This window comes from Cricetulus griseus, chromosome 5 (genome assembly GCF_003668045.3).
Source record: "Cricetulus griseus strain 17A/GY chromosome 5, alternate assembly CriGri-PICRH-1.0, whole genome shotgun sequence".
Classification (NCBI taxonomy): domain Eukaryota; kingdom Metazoa; phylum Chordata; class Mammalia; order Rodentia; family Cricetidae; genus Cricetulus; species Cricetulus griseus.
Window position 1 is genome coordinate 26,811,912 of NC_048598.1, and position 19,679 is coordinate 26,831,590.

At 48.4% G+C, this 19,679-nt stretch overlaps 1 protein-coding gene and 2 non-coding genes across 3 annotated transcripts in view; 2 read left to right on the forward strand and 1 right to left on the reverse strand.

Annotated features, from left to right (window-relative positions):
* Rcsd1 (RCSD domain containing 1) overlaps positions 1-11,035 on the forward strand; it is a 56,837-nt gene extending 45,802 nt beyond the window's left edge. Inside the window, exons 5-8 of the mRNA XM_027417130.2 lie at positions 3,260-3,331; positions 5,119-5,322; positions 6,041-6,730; positions 11,003-11,035. Of these exons, the coding sequence (XP_027272931.2) occupies positions 3,260-3,331; positions 5,119-5,322; positions 6,041-6,730; positions 11,003-11,035 (999 nt within the window). The remainder of the gene's footprint in view (positions 1-3,259; positions 3,332-5,118; positions 5,323-6,040; positions 6,731-11,002) is intronic.
* Positions 11,036-18,492: 7,457 nt separating this feature from the next.
* Trnap-cgg lies at positions 18,493-18,564 on the forward strand. Its single transcript has one exon. It is a non-coding gene; the product is annotated as a tRNA-Pro (tRNA).
* A 553-nt stretch (positions 18,565-19,117) lies between these two features.
* Trnap-agg lies at positions 19,118-19,189 on the reverse strand. Its single transcript has one exon. It is a non-coding gene; the product is annotated as a tRNA-Pro (tRNA).
* Positions 19,190-19,679: the final 490 nt, after the last annotated feature.

The window sequence follows — 19,679 nt, forward strand, 5'->3', positions numbered from 1 at the left end:
CACACACTCACACTCACACACACACTCACACTCACACACACTCACACACACTCACACACACACTCACACATACTCACTCACACACACTCACACATACTCACACACACATCCACATAACACACACACACACTCACACACACACTCACACTCACACACACTCACACACACACATTCACACATACTCACACACACACTCACACACACTCACACACACATCCACATAACACACACACTCACACACACACACACACACTCACACTCACACACACACTCACACACACACACACACACACACACGATAGATAATGGAAGATAGATAGATAGATAGATAGATAGATAGATAGATAGATAGATAGATGTAATTAAAAAGCAGTGAACTTGGTGCTTGGGATATGGCACAGTGGATAAGAGTACTCATTGCTGTTCCAGAGGACCTGGGTTCAATTCCCAGCACCCATATCACATGATAGTTCATAGTTATCTGTAACTCCAGTGCCAGGGAATTTGATGCCTTCCTTTGGCCTCTATGGACAACCAGGCATCAAAACACCCATACACATAAAAATTATTTAGTTAAAAATAAATTTTAAGACATTTAAAGGGCAGAGAACTCATAGCTACTCCCAGTCAAGTAGGGGTGGGGTCCGGGTCCCATCTGCTCTGGGAATAACTCCCTCCCCACTGAACAGGGTAGTCTTGTGAGCTGAGAAGTCCCAAGAGCCTGAGTTTAACAAACTGTGTTTTTTGGTTGGGTCTCCTCAGGTGCTGGCATCATGATGTATGGCTTCATGGCATTCCCAGTCTATGCCACCACCACCTTCTCTTTACAAAGGGTTAACTTCTCCTTGTAGCTCTTCCCTGCTGAGCTCGGCACCTCTACTGTGGTACAGGGCAGAGGCTGTGGCCATCTGAGGCTGTCCCCTGATAACCTAGGCTTGCCTCAAGAGGAGTCATTGCTCCATACTAGTTCCTTATTTGAAAGGAACTTACCAGAAAGGGGGTGGTGGATGGGGAAGCTTTTCTCATGGGAATAAAAGCAGATGAATTGGGTCAGGTTTGTAGTAACTGGATTATACGGCTTCATTACATGGACTTCATAAGAATAAACTTACAGCTTTTATCCATGAGGCAAGAAACCCAGAAGTTAAAGGCATGTAATGGCCAAGGGGTAGAATGAAGAGGAAGGTGGGGTTTAAACCCCTCTGCAGTGAGATACTGTGTGTTCATACAAACAACACTGCCCACAGGACCAATGACTTCCTTTTTGCCTTGAAATTCACAGAGTGGGGTGTCATGGCACAGAATCGTAATCCCAGCCTTCAGAGAGTGGCAGGGGAGGATTGACAATTTGAGACCAGACTGGTCTATATATAGCAAGCTCCAGGCCATCCTGGACTTGAGAATGAAACCTCTGTCAGAAAAAGTGGGTGCAATTTGCCTGGTAGGGCTGGATGGAATCGTTCCATGCCTGTGTAGTACATGCAGCCTACTGGAACCCTAATAACCTTCAGGTTACCCTAGGTTACTCATGCACAGTGACGGGAAGGATCGCTTACCTCCTATGCTTTCTGGGTCTGAGATGTGGGGTCAGCTGCCAGGATTTCACCTGCTGACTTGTAGGCAAAGTGATAGTTACCTTTTCTGAGAGAACCACATGCCTGGATGTTGAAATGACATGAATATCAACCACTCCGTCTGAAACTATCATGTCCACAAACTCTGTATATTACATTGTTGGAATGCCATATTAATATACATATATATAAATGTATGAATGTCAAGTTGATTTATCTCTGCAGATTGTCTTAACCCCAGCCACTGGCCTGGAGCTGGTGATTAAATTATAAACGAAATGCTACCACCTGCTGTCTATCTTGTAAACTGCACTGTATACATGATTCCCTAGGCAAGCCATTAAGAGTTCCACTGGTCTGTGGTTAAGAGGCACTGCTAGTTGGATTTCCACTGCCTTCAAAAACAGTTGGGAGCTTTTCTAGTATTACCTAAAACAAGCTTTGTTAGGGAAGATTTTTGCTGCAGTTTATGAACCGGTATCTTGCAAAACAGACGAAATTCTTTTGTGACGCCCAGAAACTAAGAACCTCCCAGTTAGGGCTGAAGGGTCATGATGCGTTGGGAACATGTCTGACAGTGAGACTCTCGGAGGCAGAGGCAATCTAGAGCTTGAAGGAAAGCCCTCCGCATCTTTGCTGTAGCCATAAAATCTTGGCAGAGCAGGCATTTATCTGGCCACCAAAGCTGGAGTCAGGAGGAGGCAGGTCCTTGCATGCCAGCCATCGACTGCCCCACTGCAGCGTGCTCTCCTTTGGCACTGGCATCTGAAAAGTGCCCTGGTGAGTTGAGTCCATCTCTCTTCTACGGCTAAAATATAATCAGACACCTCAGACTAGTAGCAAGAGATATGCAGTATTTTTCTTCTTATGGTTCCAGTACAGTCATACATGGAAATGGGGGAGGTAACATACATTGGTCCCAAATGACTGGAAAAATCCCTTCAGTGCTTGGCCCTGTTCATCAACATGAAAGTCATCTTCTATTTCTCCGCCATCATTTAACCATCATATGACTGTCGTCACTTTTGCATGGTAGTGGGAATTTACCATAAAGAAGGATCCAATCTTTTTACAAATATATAATCCGGAAGTAGGAAAGACTCGTGATGTTCATTGACCACAAAAGCAATTAACAGAGCATACATAGTAGATAGCAGCCACTGACTGTTAGTTAAAGGAAGAGAGTAAATCACATTCAACTTCCTGTATCTGAAAAATTAGATGAATATTCAGTGTTTGGGGAAATCATAGTATATGGACCATGCTATCGGTAGAATTTTCCAAAATATTAATTCAAAGAAGGGATTTTAAATAATAACTCTGCCTGTGATTTATTGTTTTGTTTATGATCAGTTTTGCCCCTTGTCTGTGAAATCCCCTCCAATTGTGGATTTGCCTTGTAGAAGGCATGACGTGAAGGCCTTGATCCCCACAGACGTAGTTTTTCCTCTTAATGACAATGAAGTCATTCTTCCTGGAACGGGAAGCTTCCTGTGGTATGAATGTCTGCCCTGACTCCTCAGCTCAAACTCAAGTGGTGAGATGGGGTGGGGGGGACAGGAAGCCTGCCTCAGCCAGGCATGACGAGGTAAGTGGGTACAGCACCAAAGCAATGACGACTTAAGAGACCCCCCTCTGTCCTCCCTTTGGCTCACTTGGTTGTTTTTGGTCTATTTGCTCTGTAGAAATCGCCATCCAGCACCAGCCACCCACCTAAAATCAAGGTGAAGAGCTCACCTCTCATTGAGAAGCTCCAGGTAAGTGTGAAATGCATCCTGCCTCATGCACATGCCCATGGCACCCATGGTCCAGCCCTTCCCTGGTATCCATCATATACTACTTAAAAAAAAAAAAAAGACCTAACAATGCTGCTTCTTAGCTCATGCATTTTCTATATTTAATTCTTTCCATGACTCAGTCTTGTCTTGTAGCCTGTAACACTTGAATATTCTCAAGGTCATCAGTCTTGCCTAGGGGGAGTGCTAGGGGCCAGGGCATTGTGAGGGTGGGATACTAGACAAACAATACATGAGAGTAACCGAAATCAGCCACAAAAGACTGTTGGAGGTCAGGCTAAAAGTTGGGACAAACAGAAGACCCAAGTCTCAGAAGGGTGTTTAGGTTTGCTCAAGATCACACAGCAGCTATGGAAAGAAAGATCCTATATTAAATACAATTGACTGTGTGGAACTTTCTGTTGCTCTGCCAACCTCACCTGCCAGTCACCTCTCTGAGAGGTCTTACATAGGACCAGCCCAGTTAGATCTACTCAGCTGTGAAGGTTTGGATCTATACAGGGCAGGAGGAAGATGTGGCCCCTAGATGACCCTATAAACCTGTGGACCGGTGATGCAGCTCAGTTGCCAGAGTCCAAGAAGCCCAATTCAATTCAGAGTTCAATTCTTAGTGCCTCAAAAACTGGACATGGTGGAGCATGCCTGCAATCCCAGCACTCTGGAGGTAGAGGCAGGAGACTAGGAAGTTCAGGGCCATTCCTGCTGTATAGTGAGTTGAAGGCCTGGCTCTGTGAGGCCCTGTCTGTTCATACATAATTCTTCTGTAGTCATCTTCCTGCTCTACCATCTGTAAGGTTGATCTGGGGTCTCCCACCTGTTCCCCCACAGAACATGTAGATTCCCTTAGGCTTTGGTTACCTTTGAGTAACTCTCCCTTTGGTCTCCCTTCATATTCCTTTTGATCTGGTTCCAATGTATTGCCATGCCCCAGAGGAGAGACACCCTAAGAGTGTGGTGTCCACCATTGTGCTGCCTCCAAAGACGGAACTCTACTGGGAGGCCTCCGGGACAAGCAGGCTGGCCACAAACCACCTTCCTATCAGGAGACCAACACTGACTGTGCAAAGTGGTTGCAAAGGCAATGGCTGTATCCAGCAGATATTAATAGGCATATACAGCAGATACTAATAGGCAGGAAATGCTATTGGCCAATGGGAAGATGACATGGGTGGCAAATACTGCAAGAACCTGGCAGCTAAAGGTGCCACCAGTCATTTTGCTTTGGGCCACTGTGACTACTCACTAGAGCTGTTCTTCTTCTTATTATTATTGCTGTTACTAGAGAAGTTCTCACTATGTAGCTCCAGCTTGCCTAGAACTCACCAATGTAGACCAGACTGACCTTAGACTCACAGGATCTACCTACCACTGTGTCCTGAATGGTGGCACAACCCCTTTAATCCCAACACTCAGGAGGCAGAGGCAGGCAGAGTTCAAGGCCAGCCTGGTTTATAGAATGAGTTCCAGGACAACAAAAGCTACACAGAGAAAAAAAAAGCTACACCACTCTGCCAGGCCAGGGCCGCTGGATTGAATCAAATCCACCTCATCAGGATCTGAGCATCCGACCAGGCCGCCTGCTGCAAGCCAGGTAGCAGGAGATATGGATAGGCCATGCTTCCACAACTGAATAATTGGTTGAGGAGAAGTATGCAAAGTTTGCTACTGAGTATCCTCCACCAGCTAGCTGGGAGGCCAGTGAGGCCAGAACAAAGTAGAAGCCCTCATCTTCTCCCCTTTCTTGACAGGCCAACTTAGCCTTTGACCCAGCAGCTCTTCTGCCTGGGGCTTCACCCAAAAGTCCTGGACTCAAGGCCATGGTGTCACCATTTCACAGTCCTCCTTCCACACCCAGTAGCCCAGGCATCAGGTCTCAGCCAGGAGAGGCAGAAGAAGTGCCCGTGAGCTTTGACCAGCCCCCAGAGGGTACTCACCTGCCCTCTTACACGAAGGTAAGTGTTGGCTCCATCGGATTATTGTGGTGTGCTGAAGGAAACGACTTGGGATATTTGAACTTTTGACCATTGTAAAAAGATGTCATCTACTGTTTTCGGGGTCATTTGCATTGAGCCCAGAGCTCACCCATTGGCTGGAGTGCTGGCCAGCCAGCTCCAGGGATCGATCAGTTGTCTCAAATCTACCAGTCGCCTTTGTTTTTCACATAGGTGTGAGACTCCACACACAGGTCCTCACTCTTTCATAGCAAACACTTTTCTCACTGAGCTATCTCCCCAGTTGATGGATGAAAAGCACGTATATCTTCCTGCAGTCCACCAAGTAATTTTACAATCATCTAGAGCAGTGGTTTTCAACCTTCCTAATGCTGCAACCCTTTACTACAGTTCCTCGTGTTGTGGTGACCTCGATGTCCCCTTCCCTCATCCCCCGAAGAATAAAAGTATTTTCTTGCTACTTCATGACTGTAATTCTGCTAGTGTTATGAATCATAATGTAAATATCTAATATGTAGGATACCTGATATGCAACCCCTGTGGGGACCTAACCCACGGTTGAGAAACACTGCTCTACATTCTGATTTGCAATAAACAGCAAGTAGCTTTACACCCTCCTAGGAAACTTAATGGCCCTACAGTGAGTTTGTTCAGCACCCATAGTCATCCTGTTGGCCTTTTTATTTTCATGATTACAGTCCTTCACATCTTCTTTCAGGTGCGGACTAGAGGCTCAATAAAAAGACGTCCGCCCTCCCGGCGATTCCGACGGTCCCAGTCAGACTGTGGGGACATTTTAGACTACAGGGCTGTGGAGCCATCTCAGGAAAATGGTGCCGGGGTAGAGAATGGGGATGATGTGTTCTCTAACAAGAGCAAGGCCCCCAGGTCTCGCCCACCCAACCAGGAGGCCATGGGAGACCGGGTGGAGGGAACCCCGGAGTCTACAGAAAAGCCTCCTCAAAGGAGCATTTACAACAGCATGGAGAAGCCAGAAGAGCAGGTAGCGACTCCAGGGGAGACCAGTGCAGGAGAGGAGGCTGGACAGAATCCAGACACAGCTAGCCAGGGCAGCCTGGAGGCCCCGGAGCTACCCCACACCTGCAGCACCGAGGCTGAGAATGGGTGTGGAAGCCCAGCGGAGGGGACAGCCACTGAAGAGCATACAGACACCGGGAAGGCCACAGATGGGACAGCCTCTGAGGAGAGTGTGGCAGATGAAGAGGAGGGAGAAATCAGGGAGAAGCCCCCCCAAGGTTCTTCTGGAAGAGTAGAGGGCACCATTATCCCAGAGGTGGAGACAAAACAAAAGGAGGGGCCACCTGTGGAGCCAGGCTGCAGCCCAGGGGTCGACAATACCTCAGGAGAAACCAGCAATGAAGTCCAGAATGATCATGAAGCCTGCATGGTAGGTGGCCCTAATGATTCATACTGCATCATGGCTGGAGCTGCCCCCATTTGTCACATGACCTGTTTCCCCCAGTCTGGTGTTAAATCAGCTCAATATGCAGAAACAAAGTCACCAGGTCCCTCACCTTGTGCTGACTGCAAAGAAACTGTCTGTTGTGGGGCAAGAAGGGAAGTGTGTCTCGTGTTCTGGCCTGCTTCTGGCTGACTGGGCCAGCTTCCAGGTGGGCATGGAGTGAGCAGGGCTTGACAACAGCTCTGTGACTAATGCTGACAGTGTCTACTGGGGGGAGAGGTGTGCAGGGTGCTGCTGTTGGGGTCTGGAGGGGAAAGAGTCTGTGTAGAGAACAGGGGTAAGACATCAGGGACATTTCCAAGCACAAGTGGCCTTGGATTGGGTCTTTAAAGGAGACTTTGTGTGGCATCCACTTAGTCACAGGCAATGTCCTGTGTTGCAGCTGAGAAGAGAGGCAGCACAGTCCCTGTCCTTCTGTCAGCCCACACACCTTGGGCCACCTTCTCCACCTGTCTCCACCAGCTCAGGAAATCACCCTTAACTCACCTGTCTGCCTTAGGGGACTACCCGGTTCTGTAGAGGCTTGGAAGCTCCCCAGCTCAACTGGGAGCCCCTCCCCAGCCTGTTCCTGACAGTTAATTTCCTTAGCTCTGTCATCTTCATGTTCTGCTTTCCAGTTTTGTCACTCACTCAGCCACCATGTGCATCCTACTATGGTAGCCTCTTGCCTTTCTGTCATCCTTTTGGTTCTCTCTGTAAGATTCATTCTCTACACGGTAACTGAATTGTGTGTAGATGGATGTGTAGTGGGCTGGCATGAAGCTACTCTTGGCAGGATTTCTCCCCTCTTTTATTAGGTTTCCAGACACAGTTCCACAGGGTTAGTGGCTTGAAACAACAGAAATCAACAGAGTGTGCAGCTTGTGACTGTAAATCCCAGCACTCAGTGTGAGATGGAAGAAAGACATGAGTTCAAGGCCAGCGTGGGCTACATAATGAGTCCAAGACAGCCCTAGTTAAAGTTTAAAAACCCTGTCTATAAATGCATGCATACATACATACATAATAATAGAAATGTCATTTCTCACTATTCAGAATGTCAGAGACTCCAAAATTAAGATGTTGACAAACGGAGCCCTCCCCAGGGATAAAAGAACCTGTCTCTCTCCCATTAGTCATCTGCATCTTTACAATCTTTCCTTGCCTCCCCAGATTCTGGTGGCTGTCATAAGTGTTTGGCAGTCTGTGGCTTGAGGATGCCTCACTCCAATCTTTGTCACCATCTCTGTGTGACCTTTGTCTGTGTCTGTGTGTCTCAGATTTCCTCCTCTTTTCTCTATGGGCCAGAAGTCTTCAGATGCAGGATGCTCCTTGAAGCCAGTGTGGTCTCATCTTAAGGTCCCTCATCACATCTGCAGCAATCTGCTTTCCAAATAAAATCAAATTTGGTGCAGAAATGGACACACTTCCTTCCCTGGCTCTCCCCAGAGATTGCTCTAGCAATCTGATGTCTTTTTTTTTTTTCTGCAGCACACCAGGTTTATTCCCTACTACAGGCTCCTTTGTAGCCCCTCCAACTATAACAGTTCTCTTTCTGATCCTCATATGGCCACTCCCAACCCATCCTTCAGGTCTCGGTTCAGCTGACGCTTGTCACTAAAGCCTCTCTCTGTGACCACTCAGTCAAAGAAATCTGCTCCCACTCCACAGCTACTCTCTTCTGTAAATCCACTTTGCCTTTTTCCTGGGTTTTGTTTGTTTGTTTTTAGATTTATTTATTTCATTTTATGTGTATGCATGTTTTGCCTGCATGTATGTAGGGGTACCACATGCATGTCTAGTGCCTGTGGAAGCTAAAAGAGGGCGTTGAATCCTCTAGAACTGGAGATTAGGAATGGTTATGAGCTCCCCTGGGGGTGCTGGAAGCCAATCCCAGGTGTCCTGCAAGAGCAGTGAGTGATCTTAACCACTGAACCATCAACTCTCTAGCTCCTCTCCTATTTTTATTGTCTCTTGTACTTTTCTTCTAGTGTACCCTCCACACTCACTGTAGAATCTGGAACATGGCAGGTTCTTTAAAACTATGTGTAGAGATAATGAATGAAATTTTTAGCTAATTAGTTTCCTGAGTCAAGGTCTTACTCTAAAGCTCAGGCTGGCCTGACACTCACTATTAGTCCAGGAAGCCTTGAACTCAAGAAAATTCTGCTTTAGCCTCTTGAGGACTGCGCCAATATGTCTAGCTGAATAGACGAAAGTCATGTAGCCCAAAATAAATGACTCCTAACAACAGAACATCAGGCACAACAGGACTTGCTGGGCTTTGAATGCTACTCCTGGGCCCCTGGGTTCTATCATACAGAGTAAATTCGGGAGAAGAAAGTCTCAAATGCACTCAGGGAGTATGACACTCTAATACTTCTTTGTATTAGATTTGGAATGAACCATCATTAGGTTTAGAATCTTCTAGAACCTGGAGATTCCACTAAATCCCCAGACTGCAGTAAATGCCCAACCCCTTAGTCCTCTTGGAGTTCAAGTAGTCCTCCACCAGTGGCTCCACACCTCACTTGCTCAGTGGCACCTGCCTTCCTCGCTGACAGCCTCTTCTGGTCCCCAGGAGTGGGGGTCACCTGGGTATAAAGTTGGTGGAGAGTCTCAGGTTGGGGATGGCTTTCTGAAGAAAATTCAGGCCAGAGCTATAGGGCAAACTCTCTCTGGTCATCTCTCCAGCTTTAAACTCTGTATTCCTAACCCAGAGAACCCTGGCCAGGGGAGAGAATGCCTCAGGAGCAGCCAGTGGTGCTCCCAGTCAAGGGTGCTACCAGCCAACAGCAGCTCAGATAGAGAAAGAAGAGCTGCCCTCTCCACATTGCCACACTCCCACCGCACCCCCAATCACTGAGAGGGAAAACTTTAATACTAGTTAGTCCACCCTCCTGGTTTTAGAAGGGAAGGTACTGTGGGCCTGGAAATTATCCAAGGTCACCAAGTTCCATCAGTGCTGACTATTGGGCACCTGTTCAAGTCTTAACAATAATCTGTGTATAAAGTGTCTCTGTCTATGTGCTTCTCACACACAAGCGATATTGCTTCTCATCTTTTTTGGTCGCTCTCAAGCCTGGTCCAGACTAGAGTCAGAATGCATCCGAACACTAGGGAAAAGGGTTCCCCAGGGATAGTAGTTATGAGAGGTCACACGGCACTTCCCGAGGCACCCATGACTTTCCTGGGTCTTTCCTGCGGCTGGCAGAGAGAGGCAGCATACAATAATAGTAAATGGTTTCTCACTCCCCAATCGAATCCCATTTTGTGCTTTGATCAATAGAAATCAATTAACTGACCAAATAAATTAATTACCGTTGCATCTGTTCAGTCAGCACCTAAGAAGCCTGGATCATCTTTATTGATGTGGGAGAGACTGGGGCTTCAAAGTGGGGGAGACACAGCAGCAGAAACAAGACAGAACAATGGGCTCCGCCTGCCAATCGTGCTGTGCGAAGTAGGAAGGATGGAGCAAGGCTTCTCCAAGAGAAAGGGGGATTTGGGGGGGGGGGAGACGTCCGTAGGTAAAGTTCTTGCCATGCAAACATGAGGATCTAAACTCAGATCCTCCACATCATGCTTTAAAAGGGGGACAAAGCAGTGCACGTGGGAGGCTGAGGTAGGAGAATCTCTGAGGCGTGTCAGGTCTACATAGTTAGTTCCAAGCTAGACGGGGTCACACAATGAGACTCTGTCCCAATAAATAAATAAACAAACAAGACGGACAAGAACTTAGGAAGACATCCAGCATCTGCCTCTGGCTTCTACACACAGATGTGTGTACATCTCTGCACACATTGCATGAAACTGTATACACCACACACACACACACACACACACCACGGAGCAGGGAAAAGTTACATAGACATCAAATCTAAGGGGGACCTAAAGGATTACTTTCCTTCCCTGTTAGCCCTCACAGGTAATTTAACATCTCAAACTCTGGGCCCTGGGATTAAATCCCAAATCTACCATTTGCTAGCTGTGTAACCCTGGAAAGTCACTCACCTCTTTCAATGCCTTCATTGTTTCACCTATAACATAGAATTCACGGAATTCCCTAACTCCCGTGGGTTTTCTGAGGTTTAAATGGTGTGTGAATAAATACATCAGGCACATTGCCTGCTGGCTAACTCCTACTTTATGGCTTTTGCCTTATCTCACATCCCCAAGGAGATCTGCTGATGACGGTCTGTCTTCCCCTGTTCACAGGATGACAACCCCATGGAGGATACCCGAATGTGATGAAGAGCTCATGGTGCCAGTGATGAAGCCACTGGAGACATCTCCTTGGAAACGGCAGCATCAGTAGTAGCGACAGTAGAACATGAAGCCACTGCAGAAGCAGGATGCACTGAACATGTACCATCAGCCCAGGCTGCACAGTGGACCATCCCCTATAGTCCACAGCAAATGTCTTTTCACTGGAGATCAGAATTGAAGGCAGTTGAGTTCTATCAACTTGAGTTTGTGCCATTTGATGGACTTGACTCAAGGTAAAACAGATTTAAAGCAATTGGCTGTGGTGACAATTCCTCGGCATACTGGTCATCCTGTTGACCCCCATCTCTTCCTGCAACTGACCTCCCGACTAGGCTCTGCTTGAACCTCTGCAAAGTTACAGCCTTTTTATTGTTCTAAACACTTTATGGTTGTCCGATATAACTTAAAACTAATTTTAGGTAGATAAAGAAGAGTCTTGTGGAAAGTACAATCCTCTAAGTAACAGAAGACCTGAAAGTATATCAAAGCCCTCAAGATGATCTTTCTGCTTATTCCAGTGGAGAAATGGACAATCAATTTCAAAAACATTGGACTCAAAGAGATATTTATTAAAACATGTAAAAATGTGTTCCTGTCTGTTCAAAGGGTGGGAGCATTTCCTGTCACAAAATCTAGCTGGAGGCAACAAGGGGAGGTGACTGGTCCATCTCATCCCATCCTACCACCTCCAAGGAGGAGACGGTGCAGGAACTTCTGTGGAGAGGCAGGATGTTCAACCGTGCTGGCTCTGTGCTCCATTTCCTCTCCTGAAAGTGTAACCGCATGCCTACGTGATGCTGCATGCGTGGGACTGCAGTCTCCTACTTGAACATGGGCTGACCTCTGGGAGGTGCCTTTAGTACCCAGGGTTTAGCTTATCTTCTGAGAGCATCCCTCTTAGCCTCTCTAGGGAGCTTTTATGTGTTTGCTTTTGATTTTTTTTTTTTTTAAATCTCACCATGTAGCCTTCAACTCACTGTGTAGCCCAGGCTGGTCTTGAACTGCCTCTGAATTTTAGGTATGCATCACCATGCCTGGCTCTCATTAAACATTTCTGGAGTCCAAGCCCAAGTTCTTCAGCCTGTTTTCATCAGGAACTTTTGCTTAGTGTTCTGCTGGAGATTGCTGAAGATGAAGGAGGTTTGGAGGGATGGGGGTCTGCCTATCCATTCCTCTGTTCACCTCCACTCCCCTCTTCATGCACTCCTGCTGAGGAAATGTTAACCTAAATAAATGATGGATCTTCAGGGTTGGTCCTTATTCTGAGTTGATTAGTTCTGTGTCTCAGGGTGTAGACCTTCTTCCTGCCTTCTAGAGGGGACCACACCAACCCCGGCTTCAGAACACAGTCTCACAGACTTAAAAAAGCCAATGTCACTAGCAGTACTTGATTTTCTCATCAAGTTGATAGGTTTTCTAATTCCAAGATACTGTTACTATGCGAGATACATTATTCTTCAAAAGAAGTTTTAAAATAGTTTGTAAGTGATAACAAACTTTGGACCTGGTCAAGATGGCAATGTACATCAAAAATGTTGGATTTGAACAGCATCTGGGGGAAAGCATGTCAGGCATTTCTTGAGATCTGCATATTGTCTGTTTACTTCCTTGCCATCCATCACCAGGGATGTCTGCCCCTTGAAGAACATGTGGTTCTATTTGTGCTTCTCAGTGGATTGTTTCCACACTCATGGGGCTGCTTTGTGGGCACAGGGCATGGTAACTGTGATAATTTATGACTGCGTGTGGCGGGAAAGGTGTGTAAAGCCAGGGCAGGCTGTAGAGGTGAAAAGAAACTCTGTTCTCTTGAAGGCACTCAGCATGTAGTAGTAGATGCCAAAGGAGCAACTTTCAAATGTGGTGACATTGTGACACCACGGGGACATGCTTGATGGTGTCAAGGTACCTTTGTCCACGCCCCCCCCCCAGATCCCAGGCCCTGTTACTTACATCATGTGTTCTAGTCTATGAAAACAGCCCCGTTTCATGGCTTCTTCATTACTAAGGATCCTCTTGGCAGGATGTTCCTAGAGTGGAGACACTGGCCTGTTGTTCTCTGGCAACTTGTGCCTTTCTGAAGCACCCAAAACTGAGTGCTGTACTTCCATGGTGGCTATCAAGGTGGGGACAGGGAGGAGGGTGAGTCGGGGTCTCTCTATAGTCCTGGCTGTCCTGGAACTCCCTTTGTAGACCAGGCTGGCCTCAAACTCATAGAGGTCCACCTGCCTCTGTCTCCAAGTGACAGGATTAAAGACATTCAGTACCATCCCTACAGGCAATATTTGAGTTTTAAAAACATCTAAAGCTAGGCATGGTGACTCACACCTGTAATCCCTTCACTGGGAAGGCCGAGGCAGGAAGGTTTCAAACAGTCCGAGGCCAGCCTGGACAGGCCAGGAAGATCTTGTTTCATTTGGATTCCTTTAAAGGTTCAAAAGGAAACAGATTCTTCCATAGTGACAAGCTGAAGAGTAAGACATCCTTTCATGGTTTTTCTAGTTCAACTTGAATTTCAAACTGCATTCTTTCTACAGAAAGGGGGAAGAGGAAGAGATCTGCCAAAGTTAGAAGATCCTGCTTGTTCTGGTTTGCTTTTCTGGGTTAAAACATTCTGAGCAACTTGACGAGGAAGGGTTTATTTGGCTTTCACTTCCCGGTCATCAGTGAAGGTGATGCAGGCTGCTTTCTGGCTCCCTCTCCCTGTTGTTCAGCTAGCTTTCTTTTACAGCCCAGGCCCACCTGCCTAGGGATGGAACTACCCACGGTAGACTGGACCCACTCACATCAATCAAGACAATTTCTCATAGCCAAAGGTGGATGTGATCCAGGCAATTCTTCAGTTGAAGGTCCCTCTAATCAAGGTGACAATAAAAATTAACAAGGACATTGGTTCAGCTTCATTTACAATTAGTTAACTGGGTGTCTTAGTGTTCCTGTTGCTGTGATGAGATCATAACCAAAGCAACTTGGGGAGAAAATGGTTTATTTGGCTTACACTTCCATATCATTGGTCATCATTGAAGGAAGTCAGGACAGAAATTCAAAAAGAGCAAAAATATGGAGGCAGAAACTTATGCAGAGGCCATGGGGGAAGCCTAATTTTAAAAAGGCCCTACAGCTAGATCTTATGTAGGCATTTTTTTCAGTTGAGGTTCCCTACTTTCAGATGACATAAAACTAGCCAGGACACTGGGTGACCATAAGAAGCCACAGGGCCTACTGGGTCCACTCTAGTACAGAGATCACTACCAACAAAGCCAGCGCACAGGTTGGGGCCTCAGCTAAGTCAACTAGGTAGCTGTTAAATACAAGTCAAGTAAAGGAATACAGAATTAAAAAGATAGCATTATCTCACGGTTAGGCCTTTTAGATTACACACATTAATGCCATGATGGGCTGGGAATGTAGCTCATTTAGTATAGTGTTTGCCTGGAATGGCAGGATTATCCTGAGTTCAAGGGCTGCCTGGGTTACATGGTGAATTTGATGCCAGGCTAGGCTAAATAATGAGACCATTTAAAAACAAAACAAAGCTGTAGCTTGAATTCTAATTTGTCTTAATAATAAAAACCTGGAGCAGCAGCCACTAGCGTTCTTACCAGTACCTCAGACCAAAAAGGGGTGATCCTGTCTCTAGGAATCCTCAGACTGAATGCAATGAGTACCTGTCTCCTCCCACTTTATACTCCTCTCTGCCCAGCCTATCACTCCTGGCCCCACCTCCTTAGTGCTGGGATTAAAGGTGTGAGCCACCACTACCTGTGTCTCTTTTAGACCCGATCAATCTCAGGTAGCCTAGGGTGGCCTTGAACTCACAGAGATCTGCCTGTCTCTGCTTCCTGAGTGCTGGGATTCAAGGTGTGTGCCGCCACCACCTGTCCAAACCATTTTTTTTTTTTTGATGAGTGAACTGAATAACCTTTTAATGAGCTCTCACAAACAGGATTCTAGAATGATTGCATGGTTACTACTCAAGAGCAAGTGTTATTAAGATGTGGAAACTCATTCCCCTCCAAAAAAAAAAAAAAAATGGCATCTTCAGATACCAGGATCCCTTGTACTAACCACTACTGTCTGATATCTAAAAGGAGTGAGAGAGCTGGGTAGCATCAGGCACTTCCACATCAAGGTTGGCTAAACCATCTTGTGACCAGTTCTGGAAGCTTATGGTGGAAAGGCACAAGGGCCTGCTTTGTGATGCCTCTAGCTGTGTCCGGAGTCATGCTTGAATAGACACATTGAAATACACAGTTTTACAAGCCCTGTCTCCTTTGTGATTTAAAAACATAGCTTATCTTGGCAATAGAGAGATGGCCCAGCAGTTAAGGGTGTTTATTGTTCTTGTAGAGGACCTGGATTTGGTTCCCAGCACCTATGACACAACTCACAACCTTCTGACCTTTAAGGCACTGTGAACATATGGTGCACATACAAGCGTGAATAAAGGACTTTTTAAACAAAAATATTGTGTATCTTAATTTTTCTCAGTGCATGTTTGTTTTGTTCTGAAACAGAGTCTCCAGTATCCCAGGCTAGCCAACTCAGTACCTTGAACTTCTAATAAATACTCCTGTCTCCAATTCCTGAGCGCTAGGATGCAGGCATGCACCATCACTCCTGTTTTATAAGGTGCTGAGCATCAAACTGAGGGCTTTAACATACTAGCCTGCACTCTAGCAGCTGAGCTATGTCCCTAGCCGAATCTTAAAGGGGGGGGTTGGCAAAGGAGGGAGAAAAAGCCTGACCAGAGGGATTGCAGGACCTCCTCTGTGGGGAGTATAGGTGCCCACTGGACAGCAATTCTTCCATCATAGGTCTGGCATTCTCTCTCTAATTTTTTTTATTTTATTTAGTGTGTGATCATACATGTGGGTGGTCGCACACGCAGAGGTCAGAAGACAACCGGCAGGAGTTAAATTTCTCCTTTCACCACGTGGGTCCTGGGGATCCAATTCAGATCATCAGGCTTGGTGTCGGGTGCCTTTATATTACAACCGAAGAGATTGGGGAAGAGAATAGCCAGCGACCTCTTAGGCTTTGGATAAGCAGTCCAGTTAAAACAGAAATGGCTGATGGGGGACAGGGCATTTCTAACAAGAATCACCTGGCTATTTTCTTAAGTGCTCCTGAGAGACTGGTTTGTAAGACTTAGTATTTCAATGTGATATATAATATTTTTTAAAGACAGGCTCTCACTATGTAGCCTGGGCTGGTCTGGAACTCATACAGATCCACCTGCCTCAGTCTCTGTGGTGGCACTATGCCTGGTCATTATGGCTTTTACACAGAAATATTTCCAGGTATACTTCCTTTAAGTTGCATACAAGATGTACATAAATTAACAAAATGGTTCATTTATTATTCATGAGCGTTTTCCGACACGTGTTTGCATGGGAATCTATTTTTTTTTTGTTGAGTGCCAGCAAAATGATCTGTTGGTGAACCTTTATTGTTCATCGGTGTACACATGCTTCAGACTGCACTTCCTGTCCTGTCTCAATTAACTTTGTGTGTGAATCCTGGAATAATAATTCTTTTTGAAACAGGAGCCCATACAGCAGGGGCTGGCCTTGAATACAGGGACTTGAGATACTGACAAGTTTAGTAGCATCAAGAAGCGGGTGAGGGTTGGGTGGTGGTGACACACACATTTAATCCCAGAGATGCAGCGGCAGGAGGATCCCAACGAGTTCGAGGCCAACCTGGTCTACAGCGCGAGTTCCAGGACAGCCGGGGCTATATAGAGAAACCGCATCTCGAAAAACAAACAAACAAAAGATGGGAGAAATAGTGGGAAAGAAGGAAGGGAGGGAGGAGCAGAGAAGCAAGCACGAGCCTGTGTGAGAGGGCAAGCTTGCCAGGGGGACTCGCGGAGAAGCCTGACCAGGCTACAGGACAAAGGCCGTATCCATGGTCCCTAAGGATGGAAAAGCTTAGCGAGCCAGGAATCTCTACAACCCTGCGCTAACACATTAAACATGGTGAGACGGAAAGGTGCGGGAGGAGAGCAGGGATTGACGCCTGGCCGGGGAGCTAACCCCGCGTGAGAATGGCTCTGAGCGCTGCTGGGCGGGACAGTAGGACAGTAGGGCCAGCTTGCCGGAGGGGGCGGGGCGGTCCTCCCCTCTGCCTGTGCCCCGCCCCACCCCAGTCCCTCTCTCCACCCCTTCTGTGCTCCGCCCCACCCCAGTCCCTCTCTCCGCCCCCCTCGGTGCCCCGCCCCATCCCAGTCCCTCTCTCCGCCCCCTCGGTGCCCGCCCCACCCCAGTCCCTCTCTCCGCCCCCTTCTGTGCTCCGCCCCACCCCAGTCCCTCTCTCCACCCCCTTCTGTGCTCCGCCCACCCCAGCTCTCCCCGCCCCACCCCAGTCCCTCTCCCCGCCCCACCCAGCTCTCCCCGCCCCTCTGTGTGCCCGCCCCACCCCAGTCCCTCTCTCCGCCCCCCTCGGTGCCCCGCCCATCCCAGTCCCTCTCTCCGCCCCCCTCGTGCCCCGCCCCATCCCAGTCCTCTCCCCGCCCCACCCCAGTCCCTCTTTCCGCCCCCCTGTGTGCCCGCGCCCCACCCCAGTCCCTCTCTCCGCCCCCCTCTGTGCCCCGCCCCACCCCGCCCACACCCAGTCCCTCTCTCGCCCCTTCTGTGCTCCGCCCCACCCCGTGTCCCTCTCTCCACCCCTGCCCCACCCAGCGCCCCCCCAGTCTTGTCCAGCCCAGTCACCCCCACCCAGCGCCCAGTGTCAGTCCCTCTCTCCGTGTGTCCCCCCCCCCCCACCCCAGTCCCCGCTCCCCGCCCCCCGTCAGTCCCCTCCCTCCCGCCAGCCCGCCCCCCCAGTCCTCTCTCCGTCAGCCCCGCTCCCCCCGCTCCCCAACCCAGTCATCCTACCCCCGCCCCCCTGTGTGCCCGCGCACCCCCAGTCCCTCTCCCCGCCCCCAGCCCCTATTGCCCCACCTTCCAGGAGCGCGGGGGTCCTTCCGGGAGGGGCTCCACTTCCCTCTCTGGACCCCAGTGTCCTCCCGCTGCAGAGGGCGGCAGACACAAGGAGAGTTAAAGGGACTGTGCGGAACTGAGTATCCAGTGGCTCCAGGACACAGTGCTTAAAACGTGGGGTTTCGGGAAAGACCACAGTTCCCATAACGCCAGGGCGTCGTCTGCGGAGCCGGGCCGAGGCGCTTCCCTCCCCTCGCCCGCGCTCCGGGCCGCAGTCACCGGCTCCCTCCCTCCCTGTGACCGCGGCCGATCCCAGCTCGGCGGCCACCGGCTCCCGGGCGGCCCTCTGGGCAGAGGCGCGTCCTCCCCGCCGCCCTCGGCCGGCCGCGAAGGGGTTCCGGCCCGGCACCCCGGAACCGAGAGAGCTGCACGCACCCAAGAGGTCTCCTGGCCGGGTCAGCGAGGAGGGCCCGAGGGAGGCTGAAGGGAGGCGCCGAGAGCACAGCTGCTGGGAGCGGCTCGTTGGTCTAGGGGTATGATTCTCGCTTCGGGTGCGAGAGGTCCCGGGTTCAAATCCCGGACGAGCCCTGGTTTTACTTTTTATTCCCCCCCTCCATCTACAGATCGGGGATTAAAATCGGTTTCGTTTTCGTTACACGTCTCACCCAAAGACCCAAGTGAAACTATTCGGGTCCTCGAGGCTCGGCTGTCCTTCGACCCCCTTTGCGAAGCTAAGGACCAGCTGACCTCAGTGCGGGTCAGCGGGGCAGGGCACTGAAGCTCACGCTCGGTGCAGAAACCCCGGCGATCCCGACGCTCCCACACGTGGCAGGGGCGTCGGGGATTGGCAGGGCGGCGTTCCAGAATCCCTGGAAGCCGCAGCCTCTCTTTACGACAGAGCAGCCCAGGCACAGTGGTTTAAACCCGGCCCCGGTCCCTGCGCAGGCGAAGCGATCTGAACAGACCGGGAAGGACACGGCTAGAAAACATTTACGCTACCAAGTTATTCCTTTTATTGGAGCTTGAATGTAAAGTGTGCTATTTATTGTTTTGTTTGCTTTTGAAAGAACAATTTTGAGTTTCCGATATATTTTGTGCGTTTATTCAGTTTTCACCAAAAGTAGTTCAAGGTCACAAAATAGGGCTCGTCCGGGATTTGAACCCGGGACCTCTCGCACCCTAAGCGAGAATCATACCCCTAGACCAACGAGCCGCCGTATTGCTCTGTCCCCTGTCATCATAAAGGTCTATTGAAATAGTTTGGCGCCCCCTTGTGGCCATTCTTATATGGTAGTATTTACGGTTTTTAGGTCTGTATTTTACATACTTAGCTTTTAATTTTTATTTTTCTCTGTTAAAAACGCAATGACATCAGTGCTAGTGTATTACTGACCTACTATTTTGAAAACTTGAATTCTGTCTTTGTAGCTAATAAACTACATGTGACAGTCAGTGTCCAAGGGCCACATGCCACTTACTGAGTTTCCAATGATGCATCACAGTGTTTCACACTTTCTTGCTTTGTTGAAATTGTCTATTTCTTGCTGTTACATATTTTAAAGTACTGCTCTTCAAATTCCCACCTTTCCACCCTTGAACTTTTGCTTGAGACTGTTATGGCTTTGTTTTCAGCTGGAAACTCTGTTCATTTTTTGATAAATCCCAGACTCCAATTCCCTGGGCATGGAAGGATTCTTTAACAT